This window comes from Tachysurus fulvidraco, chromosome 19 (assembly GCF_022655615.1).
Source record: "Tachysurus fulvidraco isolate hzauxx_2018 chromosome 19, HZAU_PFXX_2.0, whole genome shotgun sequence".
Taxonomy (NCBI): Eukaryota; Metazoa; Chordata; class Actinopteri; order Siluriformes; family Bagridae; genus Tachysurus; species Tachysurus fulvidraco.
In genome coordinates this window covers 2,219,002-2,245,808 of record NC_062536.1, presented here as the reverse complement: position 1 = coordinate 2,245,808, position 26,807 = coordinate 2,219,002, and the positions used below count along the sequence as shown (strand labels likewise).

Genomic DNA, 26,807 nt, shown 5'->3' with positions numbered 1-26,807 from the left:
AAATCAAGCCGAGTGAAAGACTGATGTTGGGGTAGATATCATGTGAATGTTCTGAACAAGGCGATCTCTTGTTATTAAGATGGTGTCAGATTTGTGCCTCCATATGTCCATATGTGAGTGTGTGCATTGAGAATCTTTCAGGCACTTGAAAATATCGTTGACGTTTTAATTGTCTGTTGGACGTGAGTGTGATGTGAACGTTTACAGGAGTGTTAACTGCAGGAGAAAAGCCAAGCCTGTTTTTACTTAGTGACGTGCTATTTATGTTTCTGAGTGATACGAGCATGGAGCCCGGTGCAGACTTAACTGGGACTCCCTCCCCAGAGACCCAGATGAGTTCTTTTATGACAAAAGAAGTGTGTTCCTGAGCATGCACACCTAATAACTGTCCTTGAGAGACTACACGGGCTTGCGGCTCCCAGCTTGGGGATTGATAGATCTGCTGTGCCATGCTGTGCCTTCTGATGGAAAGGTGCTATTATTACCATATACCCACAGTGTGTGCTAACAAGGTAGTCGTGTGGGTGTCATTAAGTGTAAAAAAAAGCAACAAAGGTGCTGTTCCTGATACACACTTCACACCAGCATGGCACTCTACACAGATGTGCTGGAAATAGCTGACTATTGTACAACTCAGTGAATTGAGATGTGGGAGGTGGGAGATATTCTGCTCTGATCTTTCTATCAACAATAATAGCTAGTGTTGATTAGTCTCCAATCTCCACCTGTGTGCTGTAGATGTCTTACAGGCTATTTGAAGATACTGGACTCTTTAAAATCTTCAACATCCCTGTGAAGGAATTCATGAATTACTTCCATGCCTTGGAGAACGGTTACAGGGACATCCCATGTGAGTAGGAGCAAGATGGCATTAACAGTCATACCAGAGCTTGGGTCAGTAGCTCATCTCTCTTTCGCTTTAGATCACAACAGGATCCACGCCACAGACGTCCTCCATGCCGTCTGGTATCTTTCTACACAGCCTGTGCCAGGCTTACCTTTACTGGCTCACAACTCTATAACAGTCAGTGACTCAGGTAAGAATAATTAGCATGTTAGCATGATATGACTTCGTAAAGCCATTCTAAGGCAAAGGAGGAAAACTTCCCATTTCAGACCTTCTTTAGATTCCATATTTTAAAGCACTGTGATCAAGGTTTATATTAATTAGCTTGTATGTAATGCACACACACGCTCAGCAGCACACGTAGGTTAGGAATGCTTATACAAGCTTTATTCAGCTTCATGTGTGGTGTCTTCGTAGCTTTACCTTTTTTTTAAACGGCCTTCTTGTCTCCTTCTTTGTGCAGATGGTGTCAGTGGGGTCAGTCATGGGAATGTGGATTATCTGTTCTCTAACACTTACCCAAACATGGAGGATGGCTACGGCTGTCTTTCAGGGCTTATTCCTGCCTTGGAGCTGATGGCACTGTATGTGGCAGCTGCCATGCATGACTATGACCATCCTGGTAGAACCAACGCCTTCCTGGTGGCCACCAGTGCTCCACAGGTCTGTCCTCAACATTAAGGACCTGTATTTAATACAGTTTATTTTCCCGAGCATGAAACATTTATAAATCTAAATCATAATAGATAATAATACCAAATAGATGTGATTCCAGATGTTCATATTGGACGTAGTGACAAAGAACCCAATCAGTCAGACAAAGAACCCAATCAGACAAGAACCATGAGTCAGGCCTGTATGGTAGAGTGTCTAGCAGAAGCCAGTACTGAATGAAAGGTAGAAAGCAGGCACTTGCTATGAGAGCAGAATGAAAGTGATGAGCGTTTGGGCAGGTTCTGCTCATCAGCTGTTCATGTTATCCTTGTGGTGAAGAATGGTGGTGGTAGCATCCGAGCTCTTTTCTGAGGCAGGGTCAGGACGACTGGAAGGAGGAATGCAGCAAAATCCAGAGAGAACTGTCGACTCCTGCCTCTTCAGACTTGACATCAAAAGCAGCCATGACTGCATAAAGTGTGAGGATGAATGGAGCAGCTCCAGAGGACGAGAGGACTCGGAGCAGTAGAAGAGTGTCAGGATAAGGCAGCAGGAGAGCTCATACAGCTCTATAGACCCTGCTGAGGCTTTGTGATCAGAGTGCAAGCAGGGACTCCAGCGGGGCCTTGCTCTGAGCGAGGGCCTGAAAATAAAATAATCAGGTCACGCTGGGACATCAGGCATCCTGCCCGTTCAACATGCCCGAATAAATGCACATGGTTTCGACCTGTAAGAGTCCCAGACACTAATTGGAAGGCTGCTGCTATAACACGATGATCTGTTAATCGCATCCGGATGCATTCATAGAAAAAAAACGAATGCTGCTAGTAATAATTGCGTACACCAGTTGTTTCTATTCACACAGTTACACACTGTTATGTGCTTGTGCAGGCGGTGCTGTACAACGACCGCTCAGTCCTGGAAAATCACCATGCTGCCTCTGCCTGGAATCTGTTCATGTCCCAGCCTGAGTACAACTTTCTGGCCAGTCTAGACCATGTGGACTTCAAGCGCTTCCGCTTTTTGGTTATCGAGGCTATTCTGGCCACTGACCTTAAAAAGCACTTTGACTTCTTGGCTGAGTTCAACGCCAAGGTGATGTCTTACTGTACTTCCTTATGCAGATTCATTCTAAACACAACACTACATTTTCACCTGAACCTGTTGTTTACATCCAGGTGGGGCATGAAGGCTGCTCAGGTATCGACTGGTCCAATGAGAATGACCGGCTTCTGGTCTGCCAGATGTGTATCAAGCTAGCAGATGTTAACGGGCCACTGAAGCACAAAGATCTCCATCTTCAGTGGACAGAAGGCATCGTGAACGAGTTTTATGAGCAGGTGCGCAATGCATTCATGTACGTAGACCATGAAATTGCCAGAGATTCGGTAATCCTGTCCAGCCAAGTGAAAGCTTAAGTTCTCTGTGTGTAATTGGAGTAATAATACAGATGTCCTTAGCAACAGCATCAATAATGCTGACCCAGAGTCACTCGGAAAAGCAGGGATATTTTGTTTCCTGGCAACCAGCTTGGTCCTTTCCATCATTGTTGAAGATAATGGCATTACAACTGCACTGGTGGCAGCAACAGACACCAATTAATGTACTAAATAGTATAATAATAAGTAGTTTGTGGGAGTTTTATCAGGACCCTATTTAAACCCCCCCCCCCCCGTCTCTCTCTCTCTCTCTCTCTCTCTCTCTCTCTCTCTCTCTCTCTCTCTCTCTCTCTCTCTCTCTCTCTGTCTCTCTGCTTTTTCAATGACTTATCTATACCACATGAGATAACAAAGCGCATTATACATGATGGCCTTTTAAAAGACGTTGCCGCTGGTTGCCATAGCAACAGGAGGCCTTGGCAGCAGGGGTTCTCTGTTATTGCATGAACTTAAACGCAGGATATTTATTGCTCAGCAATTTTGCCAATTAAGGATGAATTAAAAGGGACATACACCACAAGTCTGTGAACGGACGCGTACCCATTTTGTCGATGTGCTACTTAAACTACTGATTGTTCTGTATTTAATTAACCAGTATAATACTTTTTTTTTCATTATACTGAAAGGTTTTGGTCAAGTTTGGAACTTTTTAACCTGGTATATTTATCATCTTTGACCTTTTTTTCTGAAAGAAGAGCATGCTGAAAGCCTCAGGCAATTAAGGTAATAGGTTGTAACCAGAGAAGACAGCAGCGGATGGGATTAAAGGGAGACGCTCGGCTTAGGCATCAATATACAAAATAAACAAGTAACTTTCACTCAATTAAAGTCTCCTAACTGACTTATGAATGTCATAACAAGACATTTGTAGCTCTCTAATCCCTTTAGCTTGTTTGTTACGGGGACGTCGTCATGTTGGAACATGGTTTAGACTCTTACTTACTTATATGGTCAGGGGTGCACATACTTTTGGGCAAAAAAAAAAAGTTTCATGTTGCTCTTTTTGTGCTGTTTATCAGGGTGATGAGGAGGCCAGCCTGGATTTACCCATCAGCCCCTTCATGGACCGCTCAGCCCCGCAGCTAGCCAAGTTGCAGGAGTCTTTCATCACGCACATCGTGGGGCCGCTCTGCAGCTCGTACGACGCGGCTGCCCTCATGCCTGGCCGGTGGGTCGAGCCTCAGCCCAGTGAGGCCAGAGAAGGGTCTGGTGCTGAGGAGACTGATGAGGAAGAAGAGGATGAAGAGGAAGACACAACCGAGGAAGATGCCTCCACCAACTCGGATCATTCTCGTACGTTGGTATTCGTTCATACGCGTATTTTGTCTGTCGTAATCAGTACATAAGCGTTTATCAGCCATGAGATTAAAAGCACCTTCCTCATATTGTGTACACCTGACACCTGAGCCAGATAATCACCATCATTCACTGCAGGAGGTTGGAGGCTGATTGGTGTAGCTGCAGGAACACATGGTGGTAAATGTACGGTTAACACTTTTATTGTCTTTGTAGAGAAACTGATGCCCAACATGCGACAGAAGGTCTTCTGTCAGATCTCACAGCACCTTTTGGAGAATTATGAAATGTGGAAGAAGGTCATTGCTGAGGAGGCCCAAAGCCAGACCAAGCCGAACAAAGCCTCCGACCCCATCCTGGCCATTCATGAAGAGGAGGAGGAGACAATCAGCAAGGACAAGGAGCAAAAAGATGCAGGAGACCAGATACGGCCATCGGAGAAGGTGACGGAGGACGAGCAGCAATACGAGGCGTCGGTAGACAACGAACAGACCGAGTAAAGGAAAGCAATAGGAAACTTAAGAAGTATCAGGAAAACTGAACACCAAGACACAAGCTGTAGAAAAACATGGTGAGGGGAAAAGATACGGAAGTGAGCTGAGGTTCAGGAGACTGATCTAGACTAGAATATTGTCACTAAGCCTTTATTTCCAAACAAGACTCCTTATAAAAAGTTGCCAGCACATCACTAAGACACAACACTGTAGATTCTTTAGGTGAACACTTTTGTGGAGGAAACAGGGTGGGCTTGATGCCAATCCCATAAGATCCCTAACACCAACACGAACAAGCTCCACTCTTTCGATGCTGAAGCTCCGAAACTACTTCCATGACCGGGGTCTCGATGATCTGCACTTTTTTTTTATTAGTCTATTCATTTCAACAAGTATTCAGTGAAGAAGTCCATTGTGGAAGCCTTTCTTGAGCTTGTGGAAGTCCACCCTCGAATCACCCGTAGGGAGGAAAGCATGCACGTAACAGACCCCACGTCTAACGCTACCTATCTAAACTGTTTCTCTTTTCCTCTTAAGTTAAACGTGTCTGTCCTTTTCTTTAGATCGCCACTTGGTTCCTTATGGAAGCTTCATTCCTCCACAGCTTCCACACCGGCCCACATGGCTGTGCAGGTTTTACACTAGTGAATGTTCAATTGGGGTTTTTTTGGGCTGCAGTTGGACGTAGTCTGAGACCTAACCTTCCTGTTTCAGACCATCCAGCAGCACTCACTGTAAATACTGTGCAGCATTTTATCCTTTCCCCATTTTTATTCTGGGGGGGAAAAAAATCTCCTTTGTTTATTAAGTTAGAAAGATGTTACATACTGTACTGAAGCTCCAGCTGTGCTCCTCTTTATACCTGTGTGTTTTTGTATGGTGGGATTCTTTCAGGATGAAGTATGCAGTGCTTAATTTACACCCCCCCCCCCCCCACACACACACACACACACACACACAAATCAACCTTACAGTCCTACAGTTAGGACACTGCACTCCTTCTGTTTCAGCCCTCGATGTATTTGCCCCACGCTTTATAGACCTGTTGGTCATTTTATGCATCTTGAGTAGCATCATATATCCATGTAGGTATTACGTATATACACCCAAATGCAAATGTAAACGCACGCTGGTTTGGTTTTCTAAGTTTGTCTCGATGCTGATATGGATTACTTTTCCCCCAGAAAAGGAATATGATGCACTATATTTGCAGTAACCGATGCGTCCTCCAGGCAGGTTAGTCCTGTGACCCGATGGAGACGAGCAGTTCGCCCCAAACAGACTGAAACGTGCAGACTGATCGCCACCACAGTTCAGGGACAGGCCATGCCAGTTTGTAGAGCTCAACACTATCACGCTGTTGTTTAGTTGGGGTGCTAATGCCATGGCGTAGTGGGGGGGGGGGGGGGATTTGTCTTAAGGACTTTGGTTTAGTGTAAAAATCCTAAGCGTAGGTTTGTAGCAGCCTAATGTACAGCCAGCACTTCAAGCAATACTGACACGTAACTGTAGACAGATGGTAGTTTTATGACTGCTATCGTATTATTATTATTATGATGATGTTGATGATGATGATGATGATGATTATGATGATGATGATGATGAAGTCGGGCATAATATATATAAATATATATATTTTTTCACAGTGCAGCTGTTTGTGCCAAATATTCCTTCAATAAAAACAACTGCGTTGTCCAAGCCTTTTTTTATGGGTAATAAGGTACCTGAGTGGGGGAAAAATAAATAAATAATACATTAAGATCATACAAACATAACCGAGGAGATGACGCTAAAGGTTTAATAGGAAAGTTATACAACAGAAAAGAACTATAAACAGAGAAACGAGAGTTTGATTAGATTCAATTCACTGAATCTTCACTGAAACTAATGGAGAAAGTTCTATCCCTTCTTCTGTTCTCGTCTCGTCTGTGACAGACACTTACTGTGCAGTACAATAAGTGCAGCAGCTCCTCAGTTATGTTCGTTACGTCTTTTTTTTTGCAGTAGACAGAGTCCTCATCTATAAGCTACACAATCTGACCAAACGTTTGTTGACACCTGACCATCGTGGTACGTGATGTATATTCACACAAGTGTGTAGAAGACGATGAAGCCCTGATTCTGACTTTTGGGGATGAAGTGTTACTGGAGTCTCCGTCAACATCCCAACCTCAGTGTCTGATCTCACTGATGCTCTGGAAGCGTCCAGCATTCAGTGGAAATCTGGAGCTTGTTGTAACAGGAAATCAATGTGTGATGGTCAGGGGTGCACATACTTTTGGCCATTTAGCATTTTTTGGTCACAGTTCAGGTTGTAAATAGTCAGGTGTAAGACTGGGAGGGTACGCAGGGGCTCTCAGGCGTTCTGTATATAATATTTAGGCAATATTCTCCCACATCTACAGGCATCTCAGCCCAGCTTCACTCTAGAACTTTAGAACTTATCCCAAGGCATCAGCATCTCTCCATCCTTCTGTTGATCAGATCTGATGTACTTCCGTACACAGCACACGAGGTCACCTAGTGTGTGGAGACTTCTGAGGTGTTAAGACGTCATGCCCCCACCACAGAGCCACGTCCCCAAGACCAATCAACTCTGAACAAGGTCGTTTTTAATCCTACTATCTATCCATTTGCCTTCTTTCTCAGCTCTTAGGTTTGAATACAGCAGCGTTGTAAATATCGATCTTTGTATTCTGCCTGTACACACTGTTTTATACCGCCGGCCAATTTTCCTCGAAGCTCTCACTGTTTTATAACGAGAATTTGGAGGTAATTTATGAGACAGATTTGAACACTAGAAATGTTGCTGAAACGTCGTCTCCTCTAAACCCTTCCTCGTATACGTAGGCGTAGCTCGGACTCTGTGCCGTCGTAGCCCTGTCGTGTGTCGGACTGCACATGAAACCGATCAGGAACTAGAATATAATGTTCCTCGTATGTTAACTCAAGGCTCGTGCATGTGATTAGATAGAGACGGTACAGTAGGTAGACAGGGATGGCACTTTGTTTGTAGTTCCTGCATGTGCCTTTTTTCGATATTGCAGCTCGTCCTTCTATTTTATGATTGTTCCACAAACTCGTTCCTCATCGCTGTCTGAGGTGTTGTATCCAAGACGAGGCCGATCAGGGTAAATATAAGAATTTCAGTAGAGTGGCATGTTTGTATGAGATCATACGTTAATGACGTTCTATCACTGGTGTCATTGTTTGTCTTCTCTCAGTCTGTCAGTGTGTATCTTTAACTTATATGCATCTGGTGGTGGTGGTGGTGGTGGTGGTGGTGGTGGTCGTTGTCATTGTTCACTCTTATTTCACCAAAAGTAATACGTATGATTCCCACTCTCTACGTGAGACACGTTTTGATATGTTTTGGGTACCTCACTGAGCGAAACAAATAAAAAATCTTCTCACTAGTTTGTTGCACTTAATACTTGTAGCAATACTTATATAAAAAAGGGAGCTGTACAATTCAGCAGTATTTGTGAAGTAAAATATTCAGTTTATTGATGTCTTATTGTTCCATTTTGTACACAAAACACAATATCGTTCATGGAGGGCACGGAGAAGACAAAAATAACAAATGTCTTTTTTTTTTTTTTTTGGAATAAACATTATTTATTTTTAATGTTTTCTAATTTTACTCACTTTCTCCTTGTAGCTCCTCCTCCTATGGCCAGAAAATGCTGGAAGTGCCTCTTGGTTTAAAAAAAAAAAAAAATGTATTATATAAGAAATATTTACTGATCTTATTAGACTTTGTCACGTTGTTTCTGTTCTGTGAATACAGTTTAACGCTGTATTAAATGTTGTGATATTCAGTGTCTGGGGTTTGCTCTCCTCATTTCAATACACATTTATGCTGGACATAAAGAATGAGGGACTTTTTCTCGCTCAAGGTTTTATAAAAAAGACAAAGTACAAGAGAATTGTATTATAATGATTAACAGGTTCGGAAACACGTCCTGAGACTACAGACCAAAATATAATAATAATAATAATAATCTAATTAAATGTCATTTTTCCCTGTTTCTAGTTAGACCTCTTTTTTTTTACTTGTTCCTTATTAATGTCACTCAGAATGATATAATGCTTTAATTTCACTTTTAACATGAAGCGAATTGTTTACGCTGTTCGTCAATAACGGTGTATAACTATCCAGCGGACGATAACGATGCGCTAAAGGAACGACCTTAGGACTGAATTAGCTGTAACCATGACAACGCTACAGAGGAAAGACAGGCATAAGCTTTGCTGGGATTCATTTAATCATCTAAACCAATTCAGCCAATTAGAGGCAAATAAATAAATAAAACTTAGCAGCACACTTGTAAACCTGAGGGTCCTCCATGCTCCACAAAAGACCCCTGTAGCTCTGCCTCAGGCCCAGAACATCATGGAGACGACTTCACAGGATGATCCACAGACATCCAGAGTGTGTGGGGTTTGTCAAAAAGAGCTTAGTGTACAAGGTGTTGGACTACCGATCGGAAGGTTATACGTTTGAATCCCGGGTCCACCAAGCTCTTGGCCTCTGTGCAAGGCTCTTAACCCTCACTAACACTGAGATACAAATGTAAGTTGCTCTGGATGAATAACAGGGTGTCTGTTAAATGACATAAATGTTTGCGTTATGTATGACTATAAATATTAATGTCATGCAGATAGGAAGCAGCATAGATAGGGAATCTGTGCAGGAGTTGAAGTAACACAGCTGGGGCTCAGAACAACCCAAAAGGAAGGGTTACCGATCGGTAGGGACTGGAAAAGGCCACGAGATACAGTGTAGTAAAGAGAAGCTATCATCCTACTATCACTTTTGTCAGTTTGATGGTTTCACACAGCTCTTGTGCTCAGAAAGGATGCAGTGGATAGATTAGATTGTTCACAAGGCAACGTTTTGCAATATTCAAAAAAAATCTGGTACCAAGATTTCTGTAGTGGCACAAAATGCCCAGTGTGGTAAAAACAAACCCAGCTGACACCTGGAGAGGGGAGCTATCGACAAAATAACATAAACTCACTCTTAGGGTATTAAATTATTGAGAGGTCAGGTCTGGGTCTGGAAATGTCAATCACAGTTAGTCAGATAGTCAGGTGGCTCCTGTCCTTGTCAGATGGTAGAAGAATAACAGGATTAAGGGGGTTACACAGGTCTATTAGCAAATGAAGGGTTTTGGGTGCATTCATGAGGTGTCTAGTGTAGGCAGCGCAGCTTGTGGTGTATTGTGACGAGAACAGAGCATGAAATGCCCTCAGTGGAAGTGAGCAGGTGTGGTGATTGTCCCCTCATCACTGGATTAGAATGAGACATTTCCATCTTAAGGTATGACTGGACATAACACTCGTACAAGACATACAGAAAGTAGAAATTATAAGAGTTTACAGAGTCAGTGGACAGGCATAGGAGGCTTGGCACTGATAGTGGACACTGATATGTATGTTAGAGCTGGATCGACCCCCAGCTGTGTAGATTACCTTCAGGTGTTTTAGTTTAGTTTCCGTGCAGAAGGTCTTATTTGCAGACCAGGTGAAATCTGCATGTTTCTGTGCGGGTGTGAGAAGAACAGCAGACATTGTGCAATATGAAACTATATACTGTAAATGATATTTGTGATGCCGTCACTTTGGTTATCCAAAGTATTATAATTAACGTCAACACCCCAAAATACGAATGCTCTTGTGTACGCAAGGCAGAGGTCATTGGCCATGTACATGTAAGTGAATGCCGTCATTAAATCCTGTTTCCGATTGGAATAATTGGGACATGTGGAAGATTACGATTTTACAACCTGTTACTACTGTTCTCGGTCTCCTCTGGTCAATAAGGTTTACAACATCAGAACACAGACAGTTTGTTAGCAGCTGTTTGGAGGAAACTGCATCTGAAATTAGTTTAAAATCCTGTTTATGTGGCTGAGCTGGAACATAGAGGACCTCAGTAGATCCAGAGGACCTCAGTAGATCCAGAGGACATCAGTAGATCCAGAGGACATCAGTAGATCCAGAGGACATCAGTAGATCCAGAGGACCTCAGTAGATCCAGAGGACATCAGTAGATCCAAAGGACCTCAGTAGATCCAGCACCACTGTCTGTCTGTCTGTCTGTCTGTCTGTCTGTCTGTCTGTCTGCAGGCTAAGAGCTGTCACGTGCTCGAGCCAAAACGGTGGAAACTGTTCCTCAGGAAGGTTAGGGGGAGCTGGCGCAAAAGATTATTCTCTTCACAGCACCGCTGCCTGTTTATCCCCCAGAGAAACGCACGGGATGTGACTGGGACTCGGAATACAAGCCTTTAATCATCCGAGCTTATTGGAAGTTTCCTTCGAGCCCGTGGCATCTGCTGTGCGTGAGCTCTTCATGTCCAGATCAGCTCGTTCTGTAGCGTCGGGAAAAGTCTCGGTTATAATCCCGACCTTTATATAACACAGTGGAGAGAGAGGACGGAGAGGTGATTTATGTAAACTCAGATCGTGTGAGTATTACTGCTCGTTTATTATACCTAAGTAATGAATCATGTGTTAATGATGTAGTGTGATGTATGATATCAGTGCGCAGTCTGATCTAAAAGCCCGTGTGCGTTACTGCTGCTTATGTTATGGGGAGTTATTGTGCTGGACACCGGACACCGGACACCGGACACTGCGCATTTAACGCGTTCAAACAAGTGGCACGAGATCCGTGCGCGTGAGCAGCACCATTCCACTGTGCCTTAACTCTAATGTTATCATTAACACTGTTCATCTCTCACCTCACCAACAAAGTGGGGATTTAAATTCAGCTCCTGTTATAACCTTATATACATAACATGTATTCTGCAGCCTAAAGCTTCTAGCTTATAGGTAAATACTTAGAATGTGTTTATTTGTGTCTCTGTGCGTCTGTTGTGGTGGTGGTGGTGGTGGTGGTGGTGTGAGCAAGCAGAGGGTTTGGCCTAGAAAAGAAGAAAAGGCTCGTTTGAAGACATGAGCATGTGATAGACTGGGTGCTTGTCATGATACTGCCTCGCTTAATTAGAACGCTTTAGACTTTTAAACATTCACAGGGTTCTAGAGTCAGGAAACATTCACAGGGTTCTAGAGTCAGGGAACAATCACAGGGTTCTACAGTCAGGGAACAATCACAGGGTTCTAGAGTCAGGGAACAATCACAGGGTTCTACAGTCAGGGAACAATCACAGGGTTCTACAGTCAGGGAACAATCACAGGGTTCTAGAGTCAGGGAACATTCACAGGGTTCTACAGTCAGGGCACAATCACAGGGTTCTAGAGTCAGGGAACAATCACAGGGTTCTACAGTCAGGGAACAATCACAGGGTTCTACAGTCAGGGAACAATCACAGGGTTCTACATCAGGGAACAATCACAGGGTTCTAGATTCAGGGAACAATCACAAGGTTCTACATCGGGGAACAATCACAGGGTTCTACAGTCAGGGAACAATCACAAGGTTCTAGAGTCAGGGAACATTCACAGGGTTCTACATTTCTATGCTAACCTTCTCCACAGTTCTAATCTGGTGACATAGCTGATCACGTGACACGTCATGACATTAAAGATGTAATCCACATTATTCACAACACCAGTGTAGAAAAGAAAAGACTTTAATGTTGCGTGTGTCTGCCTTCCTACGGAGACCCCCAGCGTTCATGTGGTAAGAAGATTCAGAAAATATATATTTAAAAAATGGTAAATAATAATAAAAAAAAAAATAGAATTATGTATTCCTTTATTGAGAGAAAAAGAATGACATAGGCATAAGTTTGTCTTTTGGATAATCCACACAGCAGTGTTTTTAAAGCATTTACATACCCTGGGAACATTTCCAGTGCTCTTTTAGCCAACAAGCAGTGTATTGTTTGTAAAATACCAAAGCAGTAATCTATGTGGAGAATAAGGACCATGTCTTTGTTTCCTTGTTAATAAAGAAAGTGAGGGTTTTTTTTTAGCCACAACTGCTTGCTTTTATCTAAAACCAGTGGCACATCTGGCTAAATGTAGTCCTAACACATGATACCAGTTATTTAACAATATGTTTAGCTATATTCTCTTCTTAGGTCTAAAGGAAGTTCTTTGCAAACTGCTCTTACTTTTATAATTTAATATAGTCACATTTTAAATGCTTCTCTTCACCCTTACTGTTAGTAATAACTGGGTGATTCTGGTACTTTCCTGCAGGGGCGTCTGCATCAATGGCAAGAAATTTCATTAGGGAAAATGGAGCTTTTTTGAGGAGGATGGACCCACCGAGGAAAGCCAGTTGGTCACCAAACAATGGGATTACGTTGAGAGGGCAACGCTCGTGCTGTTCCGGCCTGAAAGTAAGGATGAGTTTTTCCCAGAATAATAAACATATGCTCGGTGTGTCAGGCTGTGGAGGTGTGTTTTATTTGCTCACAGTTAGAGCGTGATTGGCTATTGACGTCACTAAATCGAAACAAGATTTAGCTGCAGTTTGTGGAGAAATCCTTCTTTGAACTGCTTAATCTGGTGAACAAAGAAGGGTTTCAGACTATGTTCCTGACCAGATGGGTACTGGTGACTGAAACAGGAAATCAGTCATACTCAGTCTGTGCATTTGTTGGTCCTACTGTACATATTGGGAACACAAGGCTATTTAGCTAAAGTTTTTTTTTTTTAACTGATATTAGACCACTTACCTATGTTTATTAGGGAAACCATCAAATCTTATCCATTAAAAATATAAACCAAAATAATTCCTGTTTTTTTTTTTTTGTTGTTCATGCTACGTTGCTTATGGAATCTCTCATTCCTTAGTGACTTTCAGGTAAAAAAAAAAAAAGCATCATGGATGTAAAAGGTTGTGGTACCAGGCAGAGTCTATCAGAAGATCGATTGAATTTCACACCCGTTATCTTTTTATTCGTTATATGATCCGGTCTGATTTATGAGCAGCACCAAGTACGGTTGCCACGATAGTAATGAACAGTCCACATAGTTCTGTCAGATTTCTAAATCTTGGCTCCTTAGCCAGGTAGCAACATCATTATATTTAACATAGTGCAAGCCAAACAAACAAACAAACAGTCACGCTCTCGGGCCCCTACCAGGCTCCTGAGTGTCCCCCATAGCCATAGGATAAATGGTTAATAAGCCTGCTAAATGGATGCTCTGAATACTATTGGGCCATCCATGGGGACCTGTGGGGCAAATTATTGTAAGTCAATAATGATGTGTTTGCCTTTCCAGACTGCGAACAATCACAGATCAGTGTGTTCACTGCCTTGTAGCATCTATAGAGGATTTATACACAGAAATATAAACTTTTTTTAACCATTTTTATGGACAAATGCTGTATATTGCAAAGATTAGGAAGGGCAAAAGGGGATCGTCACGTTCATATTGTCACTACATTATAAATCTTTTCCAATAAGTTAAAGTAGAAAAAACACCCAAGTGCATTTTTATGAGGCTCGGGTTTGAGTTTATACAGTAAATGTCCTTCTGCCCCACCGGACTCTGTGGTCAGGTCTTCTGCTGCTCACATAGCCGCTAGTTCCTGCAGATACTGAACAGTATTTAAATCATAAGTTTTGCTACGCAGCTAGAAAAATGATCAGGAACGAATGTGACTCTGCGTTTAAAGTAGCACTCTATTACATGAAAAAGTGATTACAATACAAACCTGCTGTATGTCTCTTTCATTCCAGATGTTTCTTGTAGCTTTGTCCTTTGCATACTTTTCAAAGACTTTATCTGGGAGCTATATGAAAAGCACAATAACTCAGCTGGAGCGGCGCTTCGACATCCCCAGTTACTTGATAGGCGTCATTGATGGCAGCTTTGAAATAGGTAAGCGCTCTCTCGTCACAAATCAGCAGACCCCACCAGATCATATTTGTGGATTTCAGTGTGGTTGAACAGAATTTTTTTTATGAAACAAACATCTTTTATACCTTATTAGCTTTGGGGGAATTATCCAGTGTTAGCTGTGATGTAATGTATATCAAAGTCTATATGAAGGAGCCTCTATATCTATAAATCAATCTCAGGCACCTTTGGAGATCTTGCACACTGCTGCAGTGACCACATGCATTGTTCTAGTGGCTTTTATTTCCATAGGACGGTGTCGTTATATTACATAGCTATCCTGTCAATTAGGAATGCCTGCTGTACTCTAGGACTACTGTATGTCCTAAGGTATTAGTGCAAGATGATTAAATTCTATTTCATCCTTTCTAACCACCAGGGTCAGTGTGTGTGTGTGTGTGTGTGTGTGTGTGTGTGTGTGTGTGTGTGTGTGTGTGTGTGTGTGTGTGTGTGTGTGTGTGTGTGTGTGTGTGTGTGTGTGTGTACACAAAAGTCACAGTGACCTATAACGTAGAAACAAAAAAAGATATAATACCATACATTATTCCCAGAAGCCCTGTACATGTGTGTGTGTGCAGGACTCAGAATCACACAACCAACACAAACAATCCATCCATATACTGAGATCCAACAACGACGATGCTCGTGCCTTGGGCAAGGGTAGTGTCACTCTCAGTGATTGCAAAAGTAGACCCTACATTTATTACCCTTACTTCCTTGTTCAGAAGAATAGATGGAATATGTTTCAAGCTTTTCTATTCTCTAGAGCAGCAGGTGAGTGTATGCATTCTGACTGTAAATAATGTCCCTTTTGTGGGAGTAAACTGGAAGACTCTAAGTTGTAACTTGCTGGAAAGGCTTTTCTAAAAACAATGGGGCTAAAGTTCACCCTTAAATAGTCACCACAGGCCCTTTAAGGTCTCAGTGTATGATCGAAACACATCATTTATCTGAGAATGAAGCTCAGGATAGAACTTTGTGGAACGGCCCCATGGTGACTGGCAAGATGCTACTTTTTTCTGGTGGCCAGACCAAAATCTTGCTGTACCCTTTCCAAGCAGATTTGACATGCTGAATGAACAAAGGGATTTTGTGTATCCTGCCCCTCAGAATGAATTGCTTCATTAAGATCGCTACCCAGCAGTCCAGGAAGCATTCCAGCTCACAAGTCCTTAGTTCATGGATTCTCTGGTGTACACTACATCACCTGAGGCTGGTACATTCTTCTATCCCTAAAACACTAACTTTTTGGGGGCCTTGTCACCTTTAAATGCCCTCTCTATTGTGTGGGTATTGTCTCTAAAGCTATACATGAATTTGAAGTAAGATGCTTTTCTCTTTTCACTTTGGCAAAAAGAGAGAGAATTGTGATCTAAGGTTATATTAAACAATTATTTTAAAATAAATGATTTTCAGTATAATTAAGGCAACTCTTCAGAACGTGCCTTGAACGTTAATTCATAAAAACAGAGCAAAATAATTTTTTTCATGAAGATTATTCTCATAATTCTGAGATAATTAACTCATTAATTCATAAAAACAGAGTGAAAAAAATGTTTTTCAAAAAAAAATATCTCATAATTTTGAATTTTAAAATAAATTAAATTACTCATAAATTAAGTCGTTAATTCAGAAAAACAGAGTAGATTTTTTTCCTCAAGTGAATGTGATACGCTCTCTTTACCTCTTCAGAGATTAGGCTAAAAATCTGAAGCTACCTTCCTTTGTCCTAGACGTACACCATTTCCCTCCCATGAGCCATGTGGGTCAGGATACTGTAGGTATATATTTTCCAGGTGCTTCTCACAGCCCCTAGTGGTCAGGAGAGGTATAATAGAAGATAAAACACAAAAGATTGTATACAGATGATTCTCACAGTCCTGGTAGTCGTTCCAGGCACATAGAATTAAACGTACATACAGAATGAGCAGTTTCATGGTTTTGCTTTTCACAGTAAAAGTCACTTAATAAAACCTAATGTACATGTTATATAATAATTACTGTATGTGTACAATTTATTGTATAGTGTATATTAATAAAATTGTATAATTACTGTATAAAAACGTCACTTGTGTTTAAAGACGATCTTGGCACTGGAGGTAATGTAAATATCAGTAAATTATTTCTGGCTGCCCAAACTGAATATAGCCTTGACTGTATAAACATATGTTAAAACCCACAAGTATCATTTGTATGTATTTAAATGAACAGTGTGTCTTCAGTAAATGCCCTAATGAACGTGCATGCGATAAACAAGCATTTTCTTCCCCTGCTTCTTGCTTTCACTGATAGGTAACTTGCTGGTTATTGCCTTTGTCAGTTACTTTGGTGCCAAGCTTCACCGACCAAAAATCATTGCCACCGGATGTCTTCTGATGTCTCTAGGGACATTCCTAATTGCCCTCCCTCATTTTATTATTGGACGGTAAGCTGGAAGGCTATCTTTAGTTTCTTAGTCCAGATACATGTATTGACACATTTTAAGTACATTTGTTAAAGTTTTGCTGTTAATTTTGATGTTACTATTATTATTCATGTCATATGAGCAAAAAGTTATGTTTAGAAGGTATTAATACCTGAGATTCTCTTGTGTGCATGCATGAGACCTTTACCACAAAGTCATACAATTAAACAGATGTAGAACTTTCTTTAAATTCCCAAGCTAATATTTTCTTTACGCTCTGATGTCCATCTGGGGTTAAATCTACAGTTTGGAGCTATCCCAAGTGGTGTGTTCTAACACTGTGCTAAATGTACAGTGCATTCTTCACTGTGTCACGTTTTGTTGTTACATCCTTATTCCAAAATGAATTAAATTCATTATTTTCCTCGTAATTCTACAAACAAAACCCCATAATGACAACATGAAAGAAGTTTATTTGAGATCTTTGCAAATGTATTGAAAATTAAAAAAACGAAAACTATCACATGTACATAAGTATTCAAAGCCTTTGCCGTGACACTCTATATTGAGGTGCATCCTGTTTCCACTGATCGTCCTTGAGATGTTTCTACAACCTGATTGGAGTCCACCTGTGGTACATTCGGTTAATTAGATGTGACTTGAAAAGACACACAACTCTCTCTATATAAGGTCCTACATTTATCAGTGCATGTCAGAACACAAACCAAGCTATGAAGTCAGAGGAATTATCTCTAGATCTCTGAGACAAGATTGAAGGTCCCAATGAGCACAGTGACCTGCATCATCCATAAATGGAAGAAGTTTGGAACAACTAGAACACTTTCTAGAGCGGGCCAAACCGTCTGGCAAAACTGAGCGATCGGGAACAGACCAAGAACCCGATGGCACCGCTCATCTCCTGGCCAGCACCATCCCTTCGGTGAAGCATGGCTGTGGCAGCATCATGCAGTGGGGTAGACTCATCTTCCGACAGGACAATGACCCTAAGCACACCACCAAGATAACAAAGGAGTGGCTACAGGACAACTCTGTGTGTGTCTTTGGGTGGCCCAGCCAGAACCCAGACTTGAACATCTCTGGAGAGATCTGAAAATGACTGTGCACTGGTGCTTCCCATCCAACCTGATGGAGCTTGAGAGGTCCTGCAAAGAAGAATGGGAGAAACTGGCCCAAAATAGTTTGTATCATCGTACACAAAAAGACCTGGGGCTGTAATTGCTGCCCAAACTTAATACAACAAAGTACGGAACAAAGGCTGTGAATACGTATGTATTATTTATTTATTTATTTATTAAAATTTGTAGAGATTTCAACAAACCTCTTTATTATAAGGTATTGTTTGTAGAACTGTGGAGTTCATTTTGGAATAAGGCTGTAACATACTAAAAGTGAAGTGCTGTGAATACTTTCTGGATGCACTGTGACCGCTATCGCTAACTTTGCTTATTTGCTAACATGCCGAGCTATTGCTTCTCCAGGGTTCAGGACTCTTGCCATCCTGTTCACTAAAATCTATTAAGCAGTTAACACACAACCAGTCTGTCTTCTGTCTAACAGCTATAGTCACAATATTCTATCAGTCTAGAAACTTCTATTATGCCACCTTGAGTCTTCAGACTCCCAGTTAGTGATCTTTATGGACTATGCTAAGCTTAGCCCAACCTGCAATGAACCTGATAAAGCCTATGGATGTGTAGAGTCTGAACCTGATAGAGACTTACCAAAACACCTGAACTTATTGCTTGTATTCAGATATAAGTTTGAAACTTCAGTTAGATCTTCGGTGAACTCAACATATAACATCACGCCATGTCCAGCCAGTCCACCGAGAATGCCGTCTGTGGGTACCCACCCCTCTGCAGTGTTGAACACAGGTACAGTTTATACTCACCCTATCAGGACTGGAGTTGAATGTGTCAATACAGTATATATACATCTGCAGATCTATCTCATTGTTTTATGAAGGTTTTATTTGGTACAGCAGGTTGTGAGAACGAGTCCAGGTTATCCATGTGGATTTATGTGTTACTGGGGAACATCCTGCGTGGAATTGGTGAAACTCCGGTACAGCCTTTGGGAATTTCATACATCGATGACCATGCTTTGGAGGACAATGCTGCCTTCTACATTGGTATGGAATGTTTAGCTTTATCTAAACAACATCTTGGACCAAAAACAAGTCAGTGAACAGGCTATGGTCAGGCTATGGTCAGGCTATGGTCAGGCTATGGTCAGGCTATGGTCAGGCTCTGGTCAGGCTCTGGTCAGGCTCTGGTCAGGCTATGGTCAGGCTATGGTCAGGCTATGGTCAGGCTATGGTCAGGCTCTGGTCAGGCTATGATGTACAAACTGCATGGGTAAACCTGAAAGACTTGAGCTTGTAAGAGTCTGTACTCATGTGTTCTGGGTATAGTAGTAGGTGGCAGTCATGTTTGAAGGCCTATCAGAACTCAGGACAACTGTGTTTGGGATCAGCTGTCAGTTAAGGTCATAAAGACCAAGACCATATTTAGTGAGACCCAAAAGTCAAGAACAAACATCACAGTTTGAGTTAGTCAATAAAGAAAACATCTGAAGCCTGATCCTGGTCTTGAGTCTTGGAGAGTCCTGTCTAAATGAGTCTTTGAGGTGATTTATTATCTGTCCTTGCTGTGTTTCAGGGTTTGTTCAGACAATATCGGTCATCGGCCCGGTGTTCGGCTACCTGCTTGGATCTCTCTGTGCAAAGTTATATGTGGACATTGGATTTGTCAACATGGGTGAGTAGAAGCGTTCTCCGCATGATGGTGCAAACAATTCCATCACATCTCTGTATATTTATACACCAGCTATTTGTATTTCTACTAAATGAATGTCAGAACCAATCAGAACATGCTTTCTCTGTATTTGTTTATGTGCATTACGTGTACATTTTATAGCCGTGTAATCACTTATTAATGACAGTGTTATCGTTTTGTAGAGGGTATTACAATCACACCAGGAGATGCCCGCTGGGTGGGTGCCTGGTGGCTGGGGTACCTCATAGCAGGCTTCATCACACTGCTGTCAGCTGTGCCTTTGTGGTTCATGCCCAAGTCTCTTCCTGCATTAGAGGGTCAACTGTCCAATTACTCTGCCGAGCAGACCAACTTCATCACAGACTCGCACGCTGTACACCACAAATGCCAGGCAGACAAGGCTACCAACTTTGTAGAAATGGCCAAAGGTACTCACCTACGCTTTTTTTCTGACCGTGTTGGTTTCAGTTCCAGTCGTTTTGTGACTCGAAAATTTCACTGTGTTTGTTTTTCAGATTTTTTGCCAACACTGAGATCACTGCTGGGGAACCCTGTCTACATTCTGTACCTGTGTGTAACAATCATCCAGTTTAATTCTTTGATAGGCATGGTCACGTATAAACCAAAGTACATAGAGCAACATTACGGGCAGTCAGCATCCAAAGCCAACTTTCTGATGGGTGAGTGAATAAAAAACCAATACGCTGGATATATCTAAATAATCAGGGGACACGGGGAAATCCTTCTCTCAGGATATAACTGGTACTGGATCATACAGGAAATATCTACACTATACAACCAAATGTATATCACATCCATATGTGTGCTTTCCCCAAACTGCTGACACAAAGCACACAGTCTGGAGGTGGGTTAATCAGTACAGGCTAGTTGAGCTACTTATGGTAGCTCAGTGGTTAAGTTCTGATCAGAAATATAGGTTCAGATCCACACACTACCATCCACTGCTTTGGTTGGGTCCATGTGAAAGACCTTTGTCGCTTAATGAGTAAATCCCAAAAGCCGCACTTTATTCTGTTACAGTGAGCTTCACTCTTCTAAGGAAGACTTTTCACTACATGTTAAAGTGTAATGAGACATTTAACAGACACACACCATCTCAGCACAATATTGTTATTATATATAAGTTAGCCACAGACTACCGATTTAAACCAGACTCACTAATTACTATTACTAATGAAACCAAGTTAAACCATGTCAGAAACTTTTTTACATACACATACACATACACACACATATACACACACACACACATATATACACACACATACACACATATATACATATATACATACACACATACACACATACACATATATACACACATACACATATATACACACATACACATATATACACACACATACACATATATACATACACACACACACACACATATACACACACACACACACACACACACACACACATATATATACACACATATACACACATATACACACACATACACACACACATACACATATACATATACACACACACACATATACACATACATACATACACACACACACACATACACATATACACATACATACATACACACACACACACACACACACACACGCATACACACATACACATACACACACATACACACATACACACACCTACACATACACACACATATACACATACACACATACACACACATATACACACATATACACAGACACACACATACACATACACACACATACACACACATACACACATACACACACATATACACATACACATACACACACATATACACAGACACACACATATACACATACAGACACACACATACACACATACACACACATATACACATACACACACATATACACATACACACACATATGCACACATATACACATACACATACAGACACACACATACACACATACATACAAACACGCACACATACACATACAGACACACACATACACACACATGTACACATACACACACACACACACACACACACATACATGTCTTTAATAAATAGGTTACAGTTAGTCCAAAACACAGCTGCCAGAGTTCTCACTAGGACAAGAAAGTATGACCTTTAACCCCAATTTTATCATCTCTACACTGGCTACCTGTTAAGTTTAGAACTGATTACAAACTGCTGCTACTTACGTACAAGGCTCTTAATGGTTTAGCTCCCATGTATCTAACTAGTCTTCTAACACGTTACAATCCTTCACGCTCTCTGAGATCACAAAACTAAGGACTTCTGCTAGTTCCCAGAATATCTAAGTCTACTAAAGGTGGTAGAGCGTTTTCTTATTTAGCTCCCAAACTTTGGAATAGTCTTCCTGATAGTGTTCGGGGCTCAGACACACTTTCCCAGTTTAAATGTAGATTAAAAACTCATCTCTTTAGTCAGGCGTACACATAATACATCCCATAATATTGTGCTCTATTACATCTGACCAAATGCACAGTGCTTGTTAATATTATTAACAGCAGCTACATTAATTCCTCTCCACTGCTTCTCTCTTCCTACCATCACGAGGCATCCAGACATTGTACCAGCTCTGATCGTCTTCTGTGTGATGAAGACTGCAAACATTCATAGAGAGGTTACGAACACCATGTGGAATTTAAGGACAACAACCTACTAATCAATACACAATTGTCAGACTGTAGAAAGGATATTATTCATAATTTCACTCACTCTTGTTTATAACAGTTTATAATCACACCCCCAGTGTCACCCATATGAGTATGAGGTTCCCCTTTGAGTCTGGTTCCTCTCGAGGTTCCTTCCTTTACTAGTCACCTACTGTAAGTCACCTCAGACTTGCTCATTGGGGATAAATACATACACATTTTAATATATAATAATTATCCCGAATCTTTGCACTTGTACAATATAAAACTTTTTGTACAATATTCCTTTTGTTCTGTAAAGCTGCTTTGAGACAACGTCCATTGTTAAAACCGCTATACAAATAAATTAGAACTGAATTGAATGAATACACAGGAAAGGAGAAGGAAGGGTGGAAAAATAAACGTCTGGTGGTTTGATTGTTCCAGCGGCACAAAGCCGCAGTGACAGGATTGGACTGTTGTGTTGTGTTCACTTCTGACAGTAAATCTAACCTCATCTAGTGTCTCTACAGTGTGGCATAAAGTTCAACCAGGACTGTTTTGTCTCTTGTATTTATAATAATATGGAAACCTAAGAGATAAGAAGGGGAAAAAACAGACATGGCTGATCCAGATGGAAACACAATCCCAAAGTAGCACCTGCTAATGACGGGTTCCACCCCAGGCTGCTCTGTAAATCATGTAAATAGCTATAATGTAATCAGGATGGAGACCTTAATGGAATTATTCTGTGGATGAAACACGGCTGTTGGAGTACCGTGGAGGATATTTCTGGTAGATCTGGCATGGATGGCCTCTGCTTGCTGTCTTAAGATTAAAAAAAGGTTTGGTAAAGGTGAATGAGTGCACTTGTTTTGGCGGATGAAAGGATGGATCCTTATTGGAGAGCCTTCTGGATGTACTCATCCATGGCTTTGGTCTCCTTACAGGAGAAACAGAGGATAGACATGATTCCATGGAGGGATCCCAAGTACCATGTATTGGAAATGTAGTGGGTCTACTAACAGGAGGAACTAATAACCTCCTGGGCTTATCTGGGATTTCCAAGGAAGTGAGGAAACATGCAGTGTTCAGAGGTGTGTGTAAGTTCTCGTCATGCAGCATCTCTGAAACCCTTATTAAACTGAGCACTGGTTTACTGTGTGAAGGTCAGAGAGCATTGCGGTAAACAGCTAGGAACCTTGGAGGGTTTGCGGTCGTTCTGTAAGAACGTAGCAGACATTGTGTGATGATGCTAAAGGAACAGCTGAGGCACTGCTGGACGAGGCAGAATGGGTGGTTTAGGTCGAGGTGAAGGAGGAATAGAGTGAGTCGCTGGAGGATTTTGGAGACTATGGTAGAAGCGAGAGCCGAGTGTTGCCAGAGCTTAGGTTCTTTTCTGTGGTCTGGTGGCTTGCTGGATCTAGATGTTTTCCTGTCACCATGATGTGGAAACTGTTTATAAAAACGTGGTCAATCTGAAGGCAGACAAGACCAAAGACAAGAGGGTTCCTCTGGAACACTATTAAAGAACTGAAATTTTTCCCTTTTTCTCTTTTAGATTAAACAAATCCATTTCCATTCTACTGGAATGAAGTGAAGGCAGGACACCTACTGGAATCATAGGACAGGCCATATTAGTGATTGGCAGCACAGTTTACTGGCCAGTTCCAGCCTGAGGCTGCTGAGGCTGCTGAGGCTGCTGAGGCTGCTGAGGCTGCTGAGGCTGCTGAGGCTGCTGAGGCTGCTGAGGCTGCTGAGGCTGCTTCTGGTTCAGCATCAGTTCAGATCAGAAAATGTTCTTATCTGTCTCACCTATGGACCAGGTGTAGATCATTTTGTCGTGAAGTGAGGAGTCCGAGCTTCGACCTAATGTTATGTAACGCTTGTCTATCGTCTAGGAATGATCAACATCCCAGCTGTTGCCTTAGGAATGTTCTCAGGAGGAGTGGTGATGAAGAAGTTCAAGTTGGGCATCATGGGAGCTGCCAAATTCGCACTGGGAACATCTCTGTTGGGCTACTTCCTGTCGCTGTTCTTCTTCAGCTTGGGCTGTGAGAATGCCAGAGTGGCCGGTATCACGGTGTCATATGACGGGTATGTAGTCTGAGTTACAGCTCAGTACATGCTGTTAGCTTTGTGTTATTGGACTCATCAGTTCTACAAAGTGAATTTAGTTGGGGAAAAAGTGCTCTTGGCTCGAGGCAGTCTTCAGGACTGTTAAAACTTGTGATTGTGTTTGTTGGTGGTTGATAATTGTGTAATGCTTACATCATATTATTATGTCTCAGGCACAGCACTGAATTGATGGAATAATGTGTATCTATTTAGTTTCCTTCGCTTGGTCCTTTAAACTCATTGTATAACTGTGCTGAAGGAATATTTTGTGTTAATACACTGACCAAAGCTCATGCTACAACAATGCATAGTGTATACAAAGTGCATTAATGATAATAAACTCTTATGTGTGTAATAAACAGGACAGAGGATATCTCCATGGAGCATAGCTCTCTCTTTGTGAGCTGTAATGCACACTGTCGCTGCTCTGAGACCGAATGGGACCCGGTGTGTGGTGAGAACGGTCTCACGTACGTCTCTGCCTGCCTGGCTGGGTGCCGGATGTCTCGAGGCTCCGGAGTGGACATGGTGAGGAAACTTGGTATTCATAATCACAAACAATGGGCTGTGTTTGTTGGAATAAAGAACAAGATAAGGTTTGTTAGCTTTTTTGGCATTTCATCAGACACCGTCACTGCTGAATGCACCCTGTATTACACAACTTATTTACATTCACTCATCTTCTACCTCTTATACAACCTTCTCACGGGGTGCCTGTGCCTATCTCAGGTGTCATCGGGCATCGAGGCAGGATACACCCTGGACGGAGTGCCAACCCATCACAGGGCACACACACACTCTCATTCACTCACACACACACTACGGACAATTTTCCAGAGATGCCAATCAACCTACCATGCATGTCTTTGGACCGGGGGAGGAAACCGGAGTACCCGGAGGAAACCCCCGAGGCACGGGGAGAACATGCAAACTCCACACACACGAGGCAAAGGCAGTTACTGCGATCAAGTGTACCGTGGATATAAAAGTCTACACACACCTACAAAGCAAATCATAAAGACAACAACATGGTGTCCACTTCCACAGTGCTAGTTAACGGCAGCTTGTATGATGTGTCCAGATGTTAATGGCATGTGTATGATGTGTCCAGATGTTTGAACGGTGCAGCTGTGTGTCAGAGGGAAACCACACCGCCTCTGTGGGGCAGTGTAGACACCGAGAGAACTGCCAGCGAGTATTCCCCTACTTCCTGGCTTTGTCCGTCATCACTTCCTTCATCATCTCACTGGGTGGGACCCCAGGTTACATGCTGCTCATCAGGTAAACCACATCAATGGTGAAGAATTCATTTCACTCTAAACTGACAGAGGGGGAATTATTCTATTATATCATCATAATATTTTGTGTTTCTTCACACTACAGATGCATCAAGCCAGAGCTGAAGTCGCTGGCGTTAGGATTTCACACCCTAATAACACGTACTCTGGGTAGATTCCTTTTACAAACTAACTGTATGGTTGTTTTATCATTGAGTGTCAGTATAGCTCTAATTCTGACTAACACAACCCCTTATAAAACGTGCCCTTCAACAGCAGGCATCCCAGCGCCCATATACTACGGTGCCATCATCGACACCACCTGTCTGAAATGGGGACATAAGAAATGTGGAGGAAAAGGAGCATGTAGAATCTACAACACTACAGCCTACAGGTGAAGGCTTCAAATCAACCGGAGATGAATACACTTACTGTAAAGGAAGACATCCGGGTTAGAATTTGACCTTTTCCTCTTCTTTCAGGATAGCGTACCTGGGGCTGACGCTGGGCCTCAGGACGGCCTCCTTCTTCCTGTGTGTGTTAGGTCTGCTGGTCTTACAGTGGCACGTGAAGAAGCAGAAGACTAGAACGCTGACGAACGGAAACAACGGGACAGAACTGCAAGCGCTCAGAAAAGAAGAGATCAGCAACTCGGATCAGTCGCCGCGGAGCTCAGATTACGGCCCTGACAGAGAGACACGCTTGTGACAATCCTGTTATTTTACAGCATTTCAAAAAAAAAGAATCTACTGAACAATGTGAAGTACAGAACTTTATTCTTGACATCGGAATGTACATGTTTGTAGGTATAAAAAAATGGAGGAAGGCTACTTTCTTCTTTTAAATGATCTCAATGTTAATCGTGCAAAAGCTTACTTTGTAAACAGGAAAGCAAAACTCTTATTTTTGTCTGTATTTTTCTAAACACTAAATTGAACATAGCGCCGTGTGAGTGTGTGTGCAGGAACACGGTGAATTAAAAGGCCGTCCCTGGTTTTACTGGAGAGAAGTACAGAGCGCTTCATTCACT

At 42.0% G+C, this 26,807-nt stretch overlaps 2 protein-coding genes across 9 annotated transcripts in view; both read left to right on the top strand.

Moving 5' to 3' along the window:
- The window catches only part of pde3a (phosphodiesterase 3A, cGMP-inhibited), a 38,034-nt gene extending 29,482 nt beyond the window's left edge, over positions 1-8,552 (top strand). For all 4 annotated transcript variants that reach the window (XM_027179164.2, XM_027179162.2, XM_027179163.2 and 1 more), the window contains exons 9-15: positions 739-850; positions 924-1,037; positions 1,311-1,510; positions 2,393-2,596; positions 2,680-2,841; positions 3,960-4,233; positions 4,453-8,552. In XM_027179164.2, coding sequence (XP_027034965.1) covers positions 739-850; positions 924-1,037; positions 1,311-1,510; positions 2,393-2,596; positions 2,680-2,841; positions 3,960-4,233; positions 4,453-4,736 — 1,350 coding nt within the window. In that variant the 3' untranslated portion in view covers positions 4,737-8,552. The remainder of the gene's footprint in view (positions 1-738; positions 851-923; positions 1,038-1,310; positions 1,511-2,392; positions 2,597-2,679; positions 2,842-3,959; positions 4,234-4,452) is intronic.
- A 2,303-nt stretch (positions 8,553-10,855) lies between these two features.
- On the top strand, positions 10,856-26,776 carry slco1c1 (solute carrier organic anion transporter family, member 1C1). Of its 5 annotated transcripts, none has more exons than XM_027179178.2 (15): positions 10,856-11,203; positions 12,906-13,048; positions 14,399-14,540; positions 16,851-16,983; positions 18,736-18,857; positions 18,968-19,114; positions 19,644-19,742; positions 19,943-20,188; positions 20,276-20,440; positions 24,284-24,479; positions 24,863-25,028; positions 25,612-25,781; positions 25,884-25,948; positions 26,054-26,171; positions 26,260-26,776. In XM_027179178.2, the coding sequence occupies exons 2-15, from the start codon at positions 12,920-12,922 to the stop codon at positions 26,483-26,485; spliced, it is 2,124 nt and encodes a 707-aa protein (XP_027034979.1). In that variant the 5' UTR covers positions 10,856-11,203; positions 12,906-12,919; the 3' UTR covers positions 26,486-26,776. The 5 variants fall into 5 exon arrangements, with proteins under 5 accessions (XP_027034979.1, XP_027034977.1, XP_027034978.1 ...); XM_027179176.2 differs by having other exon boundaries at positions 10,860-11,203; positions 18,965-19,114; XM_027179177.2 differs by lacking the exon at positions 10,856-11,203 and adding an exon at positions 11,718-12,381 and having other exon boundaries at positions 18,965-19,114.
- Positions 26,777-26,807: the final 31 nt, after the last annotated feature.